At 33.5% G+C, this 14,517-nt stretch overlaps 1 protein-coding gene across 8 annotated transcripts in view; it reads right to left on the bottom strand.

Annotated features, from left to right (window-relative positions):
* Positions 1 to 11,892, bottom strand: part of LOC139514510 (unconventional myosin-XVI-like) — a 119,926-nt gene extending 108,034 nt beyond the window's left edge. For all 8 annotated transcript variants that reach the window (XM_071303860.1, XM_071303864.1, XM_071303865.1 and 5 more), the window contains exons 1-3: positions 11,690 to 11,892; positions 1,469 to 1,741; positions 81 to 151 (exon numbers count right to left, since the gene is read on the bottom strand). In XM_071303860.1, the coding sequence (XP_071159961.1) occupies positions 81 to 151; positions 1,469 to 1,703 (306 nt within the window). In that variant the 5' untranslated portion in view covers positions 1,704 to 1,741; positions 11,690 to 11,892. The remainder of the gene's footprint in view (positions 1 to 80; positions 152 to 1,468; positions 1,742 to 11,689) is intronic.
* Between the last annotated feature and the right edge of the window lie 2,625 nt (positions 11,893 to 14,517).

The raw sequence follows: 14,517 nt of genomic DNA, 5'->3' as shown, positions 1-14,517 counted from the left end.
TACATGAATATTGAAGCTCTATCCTAATGAAGAGACGGTTGAAGTTTGTGAATAGTAAATATCAGCTCTTTCTAACTCACCTTATGTAACAAGGATGTCCCATTTCCTGTTCTAAAATTTTGGTTAGAACCATGTTGTAATGATCTTGTTACTAAAAATAAAACAATAAAGTATTTTAAAGCAGTTATATGGGTATGGATAAAAACCAGGTACATGTAATACATATGTTACTGTATAGATAAATATGGCAATAATTCTTAATACAATGTCTTGAAATGAAAAACTTTTAATTCCAAAGCCTCGGTCACAACTTAACAGATAGCTCAAATGGATGTCTAACGGATAACTTTTTTTCAATCTATTCATGTCTGTTCCATCCATATCCCTTGTGTGTCCGTTAAGTGTGCGTTTTATACTTCTACATTCGTTCTGTCAGGTGGAAAATTTTGAGCATGTTAAAAACTTTGAACGAACATTCAACGGATGAAATGTCCGTTGAACGTCCGGTAGGCGTCCGTTTTGTACGGTACTCGTCCATTTCGTTTCCGTTTTGTATCCGTTACATTCCGTTATTCATCCGTTGGAGGTCTGGCAGATAAATTCACCAACAGACTTCTAACAGACGTCTAACAGATAAAACAGATGTTGAACGAATGTGAAACGGACTTCTACCGGACATATAACAGATAAAACAGATGATGAACAGATCTGAAACGGATAAATGCCAATGGAAAATTTCGCATCAGAAATGCCAATTAGTTTTATTAAGGTTCATGAAATCTTATTATTTATAATCAATCTTAAGAGTAAGGGCACGTCTTCACAATCAAGCAGCTCTTATTCAGGCCAGACACTGCCCTTTGGCGGTATTTTGAAGAACAAATCAAAACCAGTTACACAAAAACATTTTGAATATCTATGCGATTTACATGTATTATTGTTGTCACCTTTAATTTTTCCGTACATCTTGTTTATCTGTTTTATCCTGTACGCTTCCATTAGGTGTCTGTTTTATGCGGTACTCGTCTGTTGGATGTACATTCGACATCAGTTCTTTCCGTTTCTCGTACGTTGCATATCCGTTGCATGTCCGTTATGCATTCGTTAAGCGTCCGTTTTATTTAGTCAGTACATCAACAGACTCCCAATGGACAACAATTTTGTCAACGGACAACTTTTATTTTCATCCATTAGGTGTCCGTTCGTCTTATCCGGCAAGGTGTGACCGAGGCTTAACATTTTCTATCTCAAATTCTCAATGATAAAGAAAGGATATAATATAAAATTCTACCATAAAACAGTGTCTACTTATAATTACAGCACATATCAATCTTTACAATATGTGACAACATAGATTGTTTTAGAAAAGTTAAATTGTTTTAATTTGCTATGTATAGTATCTTTATATATATATATATATCACATGTACATTAGCAACAAACTTATTGTACATGTAATCTTAATTTACCTTCTTTATCATCAAAATTTTCAACAGCATCCTGGAGCAGTATATCTTCAGGAAAAAAAGGTCTAGTATTTTTTCTGTTAGGTTTGCATGGCTTTTTGACAGAACCACTACCTCTTTCTTTGAGGTCTCTAACAAACCTCAGGTAACTTTCAATCTGTTTTTGTCGTAACTGTCGATTAATTTTCAGTCTTTCATGTGCTGATAATTTTTCCAGGACTGATTTGTCAAACTCCATTTCCTTTAGCTTCAAATGACTTTATATTCTACCATTCACTGAAAAAGAAAGAAAAAACACTGGTTCAAACATAAATACTAAAATAACAAAAGAACAGAGTTACAGGGTATCCTGTTTTGACACATATTATATCTGTCCAACATGTCTAAGGTCAATAAAACTTTTTGTACGTTTCTTAAATAAAGGTAGACTTGGGAGGACTTACAGTGCAAACTTTCCATAAAATTGATATTTCCAAGTGGCTAACTCTTTAGTTTAAACATATTTATTTATAGTGGATTGGGAAACAAGTTTTGCAACTTGAATTAATCCATTTCCACTTTGCTGGTGCGAGTGCTGCCTTGTAGCGCCATTAGCCTGCTCTTTTTCGAAATCTATAAGGGTGTCTTTAACATGCAAGAGATATGGCTCTCTCTTAACACGGGTCAGCCATTTCCCTTACAAAAAAAAAAGGCCCTGCAGCAAACATTTGCAGCAAGTTTGCAGCAAACATTGCCGCAAGCTTGCAGCAAACGTTTGCTGCAAACTTGCCGCAACCATTTTAACATGCAAATGAAGTTTGCGGCAAGATGCTGTAAACATAATTATGTAAATTAGATTTGCTGCAAGATTGCAGAAATTGTTTGCTGCAAGCTTGTGGCAAATGTTTGTTGCAAACTTGCAGGAACTACACATATACTAATGTCATGTGTGAAGACACATTCAATTTATCTCTTTCAAATTACACAGCAACATTTTAACGAAGTCTATTCCTGTCTTTATACAAACAGTCATTGAAAGAATTCTTACAAACTCATGAGATTTAAGGAAATACATACATGCATTTGAGTTTTGAAAAATGGGCAGGAGTCATTCTCAAATGACATAATATACCTGTATTAAAAAATGAACAAGGTAAAATCTCAAATGTGTATTGAGACTATGAAGCTAGGTAATAATTGCATTACAGAATTTAACTTAATCTTAATAAACATGATCATGATGGTGCAGTACATCAGTTACAAATTAAAACTTATAATAGATTATAATAAGTTTTTAATCACACATACATGTATATATAGTTGCTTACTAAATTATGTTTGATGATAACATTAATTATTTCATTAAAGCATGAAGTTCTATTAATCATTTGTACTTACGTATACAAAATTACATACTGATTATCCCATATTATTGAACCAAAATTCCTCCTTGATCTCTTAAATGTGAAATGCATTTCCAAACACAACCAACATTGACCTAGCCACAATTTCAAATTGTTAGCATCCAGGAAGTACCAACTAGGCATGCCCAGTCAATATTGTGTAATTCCTGCAATGTTCTGGCAAACATATAGAATGGCCAAAGTTTTCTGCAATCTTGCGGCAAACATATAAAATGGTCAATGTTTTCTGCAATCTTGCGGCAAAAATTCTTTATTATTTCAAACTTTCTGGCAATCTTACGGCAAACATTGATGTTTCTGCAAACTTGCTGCAAGCACTATTTTCTGTGTTCCTGCAAACTTTTTGTTTGCCACTAGCTTGCAGCAAACGATTCAGTTTCATAAGGGTTATCGTCCCCTTCCAAAGGACTATCATCGTTTCCTCAAGACCATACTCATAAATGGTGTAAAGGGAGAGCCGAAAATTCAGTCCCTGAAATTTTCATCCCAAACAGGAATCTAACCAGGAACCTTTGTGATAGTAGTGCGATGCACTAACCACTACACCACGGCTCTCTTGGCTATATAACTCTTTGAAAATAGTTGATAATTTTTAAGAAATGTAGGCTTGGGAGAACATTGTATTCAGTTTGAGTTTCTAAGTTGTTCGAGACAATGCTGATAATTATAAATTCATATACAAATATTGCACACAGGAGAACACTTCCGTTACAATGCAATTTCAAAAGAAATAATATTTCCATGGGGTATTAATTTATTGTTTAAGTTTTAACTTGTGGTCAAGATGTCCCTGCTTTTCTTATACTTGTTTACAGTTTAAATGTGGTCAGGATATCCTTGCTTTTCCTTGAATGTTTAAGAAGTCGTCATGATGTCTCAATTTTCTTTGACTTGTTTACAATTCAATTCAGGTGGTCAGGGCCTTCTAGTTTTTCCTAGACTTTTTTACTGTTTAACCGATGGTAAGAACAAGAACATCCTTGTTTTTCATTACTTTGTTTACAGTTAAACATGTGGTTTTTCCTAGACTTGTTTACAGTTAAGTCACCACAGTTTAAATGTGGTCAAGATATCCTGGTTTTTCCTTGAATGTTTACAGTTGAGCTGGTGGTCAGAACATTCTTGTTTTCCTAGACTAAGTTGACTTGTTTACAGTTTAACTGTGGTCAGGATATCATTGTTTTCCTCGACTTGTTTACAGTTTAACTGGTCCTCATGTCCCTATTTTTGTTTACAGTTTTTTTCAGGTGGTCAGAATGTCCATGTTTTACAAAGATGTGTTTAATTACAATTTAATTATAAATTCATACAAATCTGGCAAATACTGTACACAGGAGAACACTTACAATAAAATTTTCAAAGAATAATATTTTCAAGGGGTATTATATTTACTCTATACAAAAATAGGATTTAAGTTTTCCCTAGACTTGTTTACAGGTTTACTGTGGTCAGGAAGTCCTTGTTTTACCTAGACTTGTTTACAGCCTAACTGGTGGTAGGACATCCTTGTTTTCCTAGATTTGTTTACAGTTTAACTGTGGTAAGGACATCCTTGTTTTCCTTGACTTTGTTAAGTTAAACTGGCCATGGTGGTCAGGATGTCCCTGCTTTTCTTAGACTTGTTTACAGTTTAAATGTGATCAAATGTGGTCAGGGCACCCAAGGCCGTAACTGGGCATCTTATTTTAGTGAGGCAAAACAATCGAGCCGAGCGAAGCGAGGCGAAATTTTTTTTGGAGGGTATGAAATGAATGGTGCAAAATCCTGAATTCTAGGCATTTTTAGAGAGTTTGATAATGATTTGAATTTGGACACTTTTTATATAAATTTCTCATATTTTAAGACTTTTACTTACACCAAATTTTTAACAACTTTATTTAATTTATGTGTAAGATAATTATCCAAATATCACTGATTTGAATCTGCTGCCAGAACATAGAACAAACATCGATTCAGTCAGAGTTTGCCAAATTTTTCTATGGCCGGTTCAGTCAAATCGTTTCAGAATCATAATTTGATCTGCTGATATCCTTATCGCGATGAAGGGAGCATGGCAAGACCGCACAATCTCTCGCCACTCGTGCATGCTCTTTTCCAAGTTTTCAGTCGTTTCAGGGCAGTCTGTGTTTCTAAAGGTAGCACGTTATCATCACCATCATCAACACAATGATCAATGTCTTCTTCCAATTCCTTCTCCGTCAGAAATTTGGGAGCAGCATCGGTAGTAACAGTCATGTTTGTTTGCAAAAGGGAATTAAGCTTTCCTGTAAGCACCACCATACAGTCGCAGTTACAAAATATTAAACTCGCTTTTACGCTGACAAAGAGTAGACAAACTAGGGATATATCTAGAGTAAGTATATATGATATGGGTACAGGAGAATTGGAATGGAGTTTTTGACGTTTACATGTAGGTCAGTAATTTCAAATTATTTCTGGAAATAGTTGGTGGTATTTTAGTTCCAGAATCTATAAATTTAAGGTTAGGGGTTGAGGTATTCGATTCCGAAACCCCGAATGTAACGAAACGAAATTCCGTAGTCCCGAATAAGTAAAGACAAAATCCTGTGTAAAAGGTTCTACCATTCCTCAATAATATCAAACTGGAATATGGGATATTCTTTCAATTTTTAAGGTTAAAGAAACATAGATAAAAACTATCCATCCTTGTTTCATATTATTTATATTTTATTTATCTGTAAAGAGAAAGATTAAAGTTCATGAAATGAATACGCAGACAGGACTACCCCCTTGTGATGCCCAGTACTTGATTTGTCTAAAGTTGGTGAAACGGAGAAATGAATACGCAGACAGGACTGCACCCTTCCGAAGACCAGTACTTGCTTTGTCAGTCTACTTATCGTTTTTGGATTGTTCTAATGAAGTTATATATGCAATACTCAGACTCTGTTCACAAAAAAACTAGTTTACTAGAATTATTCCTTCTTTACCTTCAGTGTCACTTTTCCTTTTTCTGAAAGAGCCTGTTTTTAACTAGAGATCCATGATGATTATCGCTACTAGGTTAATGTATTTGAAAAACATCAGTGGTTGAGATGCTGAGTTATATCCAGGAAGAATAGTTTAAAAGGAGTGATGACGTCACAAGCTATAGAACAGAAAAGCAAACGATTATTATATTTATATATATGTTTAAAAAAAATAATCAGTGTCGAAATTTTAGTGAGGCAATTGCCTCACTTGCCTCAAGGGTAGTTACGGCCTTGGCACCCTTGTTTTTCCTTGAAAGTTTTGTTTAGCAAGTTGTCGTGATGTCCAAATTTTCCTTGATTTGTTTACAATTCAACTCAGGTGGTCAGGACCTTAATTCTTGTTTTACATAGACTTTTCTACAGTTTAACTTTGATCAGGAGATCCCTGCTTTTCTTAGACTTGTTTAACTCAGGTGTCAGAACATTCTTGTTTTTCCTTAACTTGTTCACAGTTAAACTGTTGTCAGGATGTCCCTGCTTTTTCTAGACTTGTTAACAGTTTAAGTGGTTGTCATGATGTCCCTGTGAGGGCTTTATATGTTCTGTTCATACATTTTAAACAAGATGTTTACCCCAATACAATGTGCTATCCTTGTCAAGTTTAGACATTTTAAACAAGATGTTTACCCCAATACAATGTGCTATCCTTGTCAAGTTTAGACATTTTAAACAAGATGTTTACCCCAATACAATGTGCTATCCTTGTCAAGTTTAGACATTTTAAACGAGATGTTTACCCCAATACAATGTGCTATCCTTGTCAAGTTTAGACATTTTAAACGAGATGTTTACCCCAATACAATGTGCTATCCTTGTCAAGTTTAGACATTTTAAACGAGATGTTTACCCCAATACAATGTGCTATCCTTGTCAAGTTTAGACATTTTAAACGAGATGTTTACCCCAATACAATGTGCTATCCTTGTCAAGTTTAGACATTTTAAACGAGATGTTTACCCCAATACAATGTGCTATCCTTGTCAAGTTTAGACATTTTAAACGAGATGTTTACCCCAATACAATGTGCTATCCTTGTCAAGTTTAGACATTTTAAACGAGATGTTTACCCCAATACAATGTGCTATCCTTGTCAAGTTTAGACATTTTAAACGAGATGTTTACCCCAATACAATGTGCTATCCTTGTCAAGTTTAGACATTTTAAACGAGATGTTTACCCCAATACAATGTGCTATCCTTGTCAAGTTTAGACATTTTAAACGAGATGTTTACCCCAATACAATGTGCTATCCTTGTCAAGTTTAGACATTTTAAACGAGATGTTTACCCCAATACAATGTGCTATCCTTGTCAAGTTTAGACATTTTAAACGAGATGTTTACCCCAATACAATGTGCTATCCTTGTCAAGTTTAGACATTTTAAACGAGATGTTTACCCCAATACAATGTGCTATCCTTGTCAAGTTTAGACATTTTAAACGAGATGTTTACCCTAATACAATGTGCTATCCTTGTCAAGTTTAGACATTTTAAACAAGATGTTTACCCCAATACAATGTGCTATCCTTGTCAAGTTTAGACATTTTAAACGAGATGTTTACCCTAATACAATGTGCTATCCTTGTCAAGTTTAGACATTTTAAACGAGATGTTTACCCCAATACAATGTGCTATCCTTGTCAAGTTTAGACATTCCAATTAAATCATCCTCTTCATTTATTTTAAGGCACTATTTGGTTCATTAGCTACTAAGGTCGGTATTTCAGTTCATATTCTAGTTGGTTTGTGATTAAATATATAGTTGACACAGCATAGGTTTCTGACACAGAATGAATCTGGTCTAATGAACTTAAAATGAGCAATTCACTATGCTGTTGAATATTAATCCTTTGATATTTGAAGAAATTTTCTTTTTCATTTCAGAAATCTGATATAAGAAAAATAGAACCCCACCAATTTGTTTTCACCTCCCCATTTCCCTTATTCCAAAAATGATCTCAATTCAAATTTCTAATGGAGTTTTCAACAATAACTACTCATTTAATACATCATAAAATATAAAATGTCATACAGTCATGATTTAAGTTGATTTGACTACTATTCTGAACAAAGAAAGATAACTCCAATGCAACATTTTATATTGGCAAATTTCCAATGAAGTTCATTAAACTAAGGTTTTTGGCAAATTTCCAATGGAATTTATTAATAACAAAGTTTTTGGCAAATTTCCAATATATACATAATTTAAGAGCAGTTTAGGTGAGCTAATGAAATGAGTTTCAATTACCAACCTTACACTGCTTTTAAATTAAGTTTTGTACTTAAGTAATTGTCCATTAACCTGGAAACCCTTTTCCCCTCCTTTTTTGCACCTTATTCCTTAATGGTTTGAGCCATAACTCCCACAGACAATTCTTACCATCCACCTTTTTTGGTATTCCAATATCCAAAATCTAAATACATGGTTAGATTCGTCATATCAAAGAACCCCCAAAAATCAATTTTTGATGAAATCAAATAAAGTTCAATTTTGGGCCCTTTAGACCTCAATGTACATGTGGACCAATTTGATAACCGGTCCTAAATATTAAAAATCTAAATACATGGTTAGATTCAGCATATTGAAGAACTCAAACAAAGTTTTATTTTGGACCCTGATTTGGACCAATTTGAAAACTGGGCCCATAATAAAAAAAACTAAGTACATGTTTAGATTCAGCATATCAAAGAACCCCATGAATTCAATTTTTGTTAAAAAATCAAACTAAGTTTAATTTTGGACCCTTTGGACCTTAATGTAGAACGATTTGAAAACGGGGCCAAAAATTAAGACTCTAAATACATGGTTAGATTCAGTACATGTATATCAAAGAACCCCAATAGTTCAATTTTTGATGAAATCAAACAAAGTTTAATTTTGGACCCTTTTGGCCCCTAATTCGTTTGGGACCAAAACTCTAAAAATCAATCCCAACTTTCTTTGGTGGTCATAAACCTTGTGTTAAAATTTCGTAGATTTCTATTAACTTACATGTATACTAAAGTTATTGTGCAAAAAACAAGAAAAATGCTTATTTTTGGGACCTGTTTTTGGCCCCTAATTCCTAAACAGTTGGGACTTAAACTCCTAAAATCAATCGCAACTTTCCTGTTGTGGTCATAGACCTTATGTTAAAATTTCATAGATTTCTGTTTACTTATTCTAAAGTTATTGAGCGAAAACCAAGAAAAATGCTTATTTTGGCCTGTTTTGGCCCCTAACTCGAAAACCCTTGGGACCAAAACACCCAAAATCAATCCCAACCTTCCTTTTATGGTTTAAATTTTATAGATTTCTATTTACTTTTACTAAAGTTAGAATGCGAAAACAAAATGTCTTCGGAGGACTACGACGGACAACAACGACGAGGCCAACGTGATACCAATATACTACCAAAAAATTTCAATTTTTGCGGTCATATAAAAATTTTCACCACCTCAATAATTTATGTTACACACACAAATAAAGCAATCAAATCTTTGATAGAAATAAATTAAATGTTCTTTCCATGCAAAAACAACGCATTCTGGGACCATGTGTGCCCGTTATGTAATTTCAAGGCCAAGCTTCCTATACTACACTATTAAGCATTTAGAAGTTAGATTTTCTACTGCCTTGCTTATCTATATTAGCTAATAAAGCATAGCACTTGTTATGCAAATTATAAAGCAACTGTCTACACAGGGGTTCCAAAATGGTACTGGTTTCCTCAACAACAGTTCTGTTTGCATTGATGTCAGAACGGGTTGATAATTAGTTGGATAAGATCAATTGGAAACGAAGTTGTAACTCTAGATAGGATCAGACTTCCATTATCTAGGATTTTTTACAAAAGTGGTATTCTTGCCTCTTCTAACTTTTCACACAATAGGATAAAGTGTTCCACCGTTTCATCAGCTTTACTACAGAGTTTACAAGTTGAGCTTATATGATTCTTTGAAAATGATGCCTTGTGGGTTTGTAGGATATAGTTCCCAGTTGAAATTTTAAGACGTACAGGAATTTTTCTGACGTCCTTTACATTTGCACTAACTGAAATTGCTAAAGGATATACCTATAGATCCAATATTATATTTATGGTCCATGAATTTAAGAGTTGAATAACCGTTTGATTCATCAATAATTTTTGATGTCCAATAGTCATGAATTTTGGATTTAACTAGCTTTTTCCATTGAAATTTTGATAACGGGTTGTTTAAATAAGCATACAAGTCATTAATTTCATATTTTAAACATAATTCCTTGACTTCGATAAACCAGCTGCGACTATTATGGGGTTTAATCCGTAGCTGCCTTTCGGTTTCAATTAAATCAGTACATTTAGCTCTAGATATGTTTCCAAAAAGATTGATAGCTTTGACATGGATTTTAGCTTCTATATTGAGTAAACCAGATAAGGTATAAACTGCAGAATCAGCTACATTGGAATTTAAAGACAAAATTTGTTTGAAATTGGTCCATTTTTTATACTGAATAGAGATATTATTTAGTATTTTTCCTTTTGGTAATAAAATTTCCAACCCATAAGTTAATATTGGCAGAATATATGTTCTTATCAATGAAATTGAAGTTTTACTATCTAAACCATTCTCTCCATGGAGGCCTGTACCCATTAAACTGTACATCGCTCTATGTGCTTTCTGTATATTTTCATTTACTGTTGTGTCAGCAGAATCTTTGTCAGATTTTTGAATTCCTATATGTGAGGCGTTCAAAACAATTGGCATGTTTTTTCCATTTAATTATCCAAATCCATCTTCAATTTCATAAGATTTGTGGCATGTTTTTACTGGTATAATAATTGCTTTTTGTAGGCTGTAATAAATATATATCCTTCCTTTAGCTAAAATCCAAAGCAATTAATGTTAATCATGTTTTGTAGTTCTAGAGGGTTGTTGAAGACAAGTGCTACGTACATTGTGCTACAGAACCAAAATCGGAAATGTTACGGTATTTCCGTTTCTTTTTTTTTAACAAATAGGCCTATTTAAGTTACATAAAAATCATTCATACAGACTTCGGCCCCATTCACAGGCAATGCCTGCCTCATATTAATGTACCAATATAAGTAATGAACTGACAGTCACTTATTTTGTAAATATATACACAGGCCATTGCCGTAGGAAAAAAAATCCTATATATACATGTACACTTTTTGTTACCTGCTCTTACAGAAATCAGTGGCGGATCAAGAACTTTGCCTAAGGAGGGGCCCGCTGACTGATCTAAGGGGGGGCCCGGGCCCCCCAGGATCCGCCTATGGGAATACATGTTGATAACTTCCCCTTTCATGACACAAAATTCCATGACAATCTGTATATGAAATATTGTCTCAATACTCACAAAATATAACCAAAATAACACCTCCCTTGAACAGGACAAAATTTCATAGTATTCATCTGTGAAATATTGTCTCAATTCACACAAAATATAACCTCCCTTTAACAAGACAAAATTCCATACTCATAGTATTCATCTGTGAAATATTGTCTGTATACCATGTAACAAGGGCAATATTTCATGATACATAGTTATAAAATATTGTCTTGTGGTACAATATTCTATAGGCCAAGTTTTGCCTTACATAAACTTCAAATAATTCTATATTTTATTGTACAATCAAGGATTTGTATATTCTCACTATACAAATCCTTGGTACATGCACAGGGGCTTGTTACAATTGCCGGGTTTACTATCCATACGAACCCCTAAAAAACAGGGGTTCGTATGGACAGTAAACCCGGCAATTGTAACAAGCCCCTGTGGTACATGTACAATCATTTTTCGGCATTATGGACTCTATCAATAAAAAAAAATGCATATCTACCTATATAGAATCTATATTCTTTTCAACTGGTGAAAGTGATACGCTTCCTACAAATGTAACTTTTTTTTCAATGAAATTTGACACCGACTGTTGCATGTTAACTTTAAATTGTTTGTAAACAATTATGTTGGAGAGATGGAAAAAGTCCAAAAAGTTCCGAACTGTTTGTGCAGTCACCCGTGGCATATTCACATACCTACACAAGTTTTATCTACAATGTAGGTAAAAGTGAGTCAGCTGTATTGTCGTCACGATCACGGTTTCCCAACATTTTTGAAAGATATAACTCACGTTTATCAAACAATCGTCAAGCATTGTTATTAATCAGAAAGGTATACCAGGGACTTTCCGCTATAGTTAGTAGAGGAAGTCCCTTGGTATACTTACAGCTGGTTCACAGACACAAAACTACCTACCTAACATATATTCTATTAAAGAATCATTAAAGTATACCGGTGAACAAGTGACAGAGGCTGGGACATTCTATAATTGACTTAAAGTATCAGCTTACAGTGACCGTTTTAGCCTCTAATAAATTCAGAAAAATCAATCTCTCTCCAGTAACATTGAGGTGGCATGAGCACCAAAATCGCTGTCAACCGATTCAAGTGGATTTTATAACTATTGAGTACTGATGTGTTACATATTATTTAGAGTAAACTTCTGACTAAAACCTGTGACTATCATTATGATTTTAACGTTCTTTTGATTTTAGCTTTTAATGGGACAACTCACGTTGAGATTTCAATCAAATAAACCTTCATCGTTTTAAAAAGAATTAAACAAAAATATGTATCTGGCACGGTGCTTTGCTTCTGCGTCAAAAAAATCTTTCATTTGCGTCACAAACCATGATTTTATTTGCTCCAATTCTGAAACCTTTCATTTGCGCCAATATTACCGCTAAAAAAAAAGACTTAATATTAAAGGCAGTTAATATTCAAAATCGGTTATCTAAAAATACTACCATCGCTAACATTTTTAACAATAAAAATCGTGGTTACCTTTCTATCGATAAGTGTCATGCCAAAAAATGACTTACATGTCCCCGTCTTTCCACCAACAATACGGTATACAAGGTCCACGTTTAATGGTCGCACATTTTCGTTGAATTTTGAAACTGATATAACTTGAAAAACAAATAGTATTATTTATTTACTCACATGAAACAAACCGGGATGTGGTATTCAGTACGTAGGAGAAACTGGACGATATTTATCTAAACGCACTCAAGAACATCTGTATCGTTTTAAAAGACCCAATAAATTCAAAAGTATCATTTACCAACACCTTAAGAAGCACAGCCATCCTTTTAAATATTTAGCCGTTCAACCTTTAGAAGTAGTAAATAAGCAGCCCTGTGAATCTCATTCAAAGTTTATACGATCACGGAAAACAATTGAAATAAATTGGATTAAAAAATTACAAACAGTCTTAATGATAATATCATTGGAATTGGTAATATATCTAGAACCGATTCCGTTAACATTTTGGATATAGTTTCTAAAACTGTTCGTAAAAACCGTTCTCACGGCCGTAGAACAAATCGCAATCAAAGAAAATTTCGGATTAATCATACTAATATTTCGGACCTAATTTCTATTTCAAAAAACAACGGAAGACATTATCTGTTAACGAAACTCTGTTCATTAATAAGTTAAATAAAATTTTGGAGGATTGCAACACAATTTCATATAGCAGTCCTAAGTATGAAATTGTTCAAATTATTATGGCATATTGTTATTCTAAACTATTTCCCAAAATTGATCGCCCTGAAGATCATAAAAGACATTTTATTAAAATAAAGTATGTCAATAAAGGTTTTGATTTTGTAAATATTGCCGGTATATTTAACGACCATTCTGTTAAAGAACAAATTCCTGGATATTTTGACAATACTGAGATACCTCTTATTTGTTATATTTACAAGAAATCTACCCGGAAATTTGTGTTTAATTATAGTCAACGGTGTAAAGATGTTAATATCAGTGAAAATACACCTACTTCATGTAATTGTAGTACCTCCGAATATATTTATGGACCCATTTCCCATGTTATAACAGGAGATCTTAACATCGTTCAAGACCGAGAGTTAAAATCATTCCTCAGTAAAGGACCTAAATATCGTCCCCGTCAATTATTAATTGGAATGAGTGTCGTAATATCATCCACGACTCACTCCATACTTACTGTATGAAATGGATAAAACGGGAAAAAGCTGACAAAAAATCTTTGGACTCTTTTTTTAATTCAGTAATGAAGATAGTTGATATACGTATTCAACATTTTAAAGAACATTTTGCTATTAACAATAACCACAAAAAACCTATTTCTCGTATCAAACATAAACTAAAAGAACTAGCCAAGAAATTTGTTTTTGTCCCGGCCGATAAAGCTGCTAATAATATTATTATTGTTTGACGTAAATTTTACATTGAGGTTCTGAAAAAAGAAATCACCAATTCACCAACATTCCAACTGACTCCATTTTCAGAAAACGACATCTGTAACAAACATAAACTTTTAGCTACCGCTTTACAAGCAGAGCCAAATACAATGAAAGTCCCAACTATGTACTGGCTTCCGAAGCTACACAAAACACCTTACAAATATAAATTTATTTCGTTTTCAAGCCATTGTTCCACTACTAAATTGTTTATTCTTCTTACCAGCACACTTAAATTGGTACAATTAAAAACCTGATAATAAATTGTTCAAATAAGGCCTTCGAAAATAGTGGAATTAATTACTTAGTATATTAAGTAATTACAGCTTTAATAAATTTTTATACAAAACAATTCTGTATCAGTATACTATGAGGATCAGTG

Source organism: Mytilus edulis, chromosome 3 (genome assembly GCF_963676685.1).
Source record: "Mytilus edulis chromosome 3, xbMytEdul2.2, whole genome shotgun sequence".
Classification (NCBI taxonomy): Eukaryota; Metazoa; Mollusca; class Bivalvia; order Mytilida; family Mytilidae; genus Mytilus; species Mytilus edulis.
The sequence above is the reverse complement of the archived record's forward strand: the minus strand, read 5'-3'. Positions and strand labels throughout refer to the sequence as shown.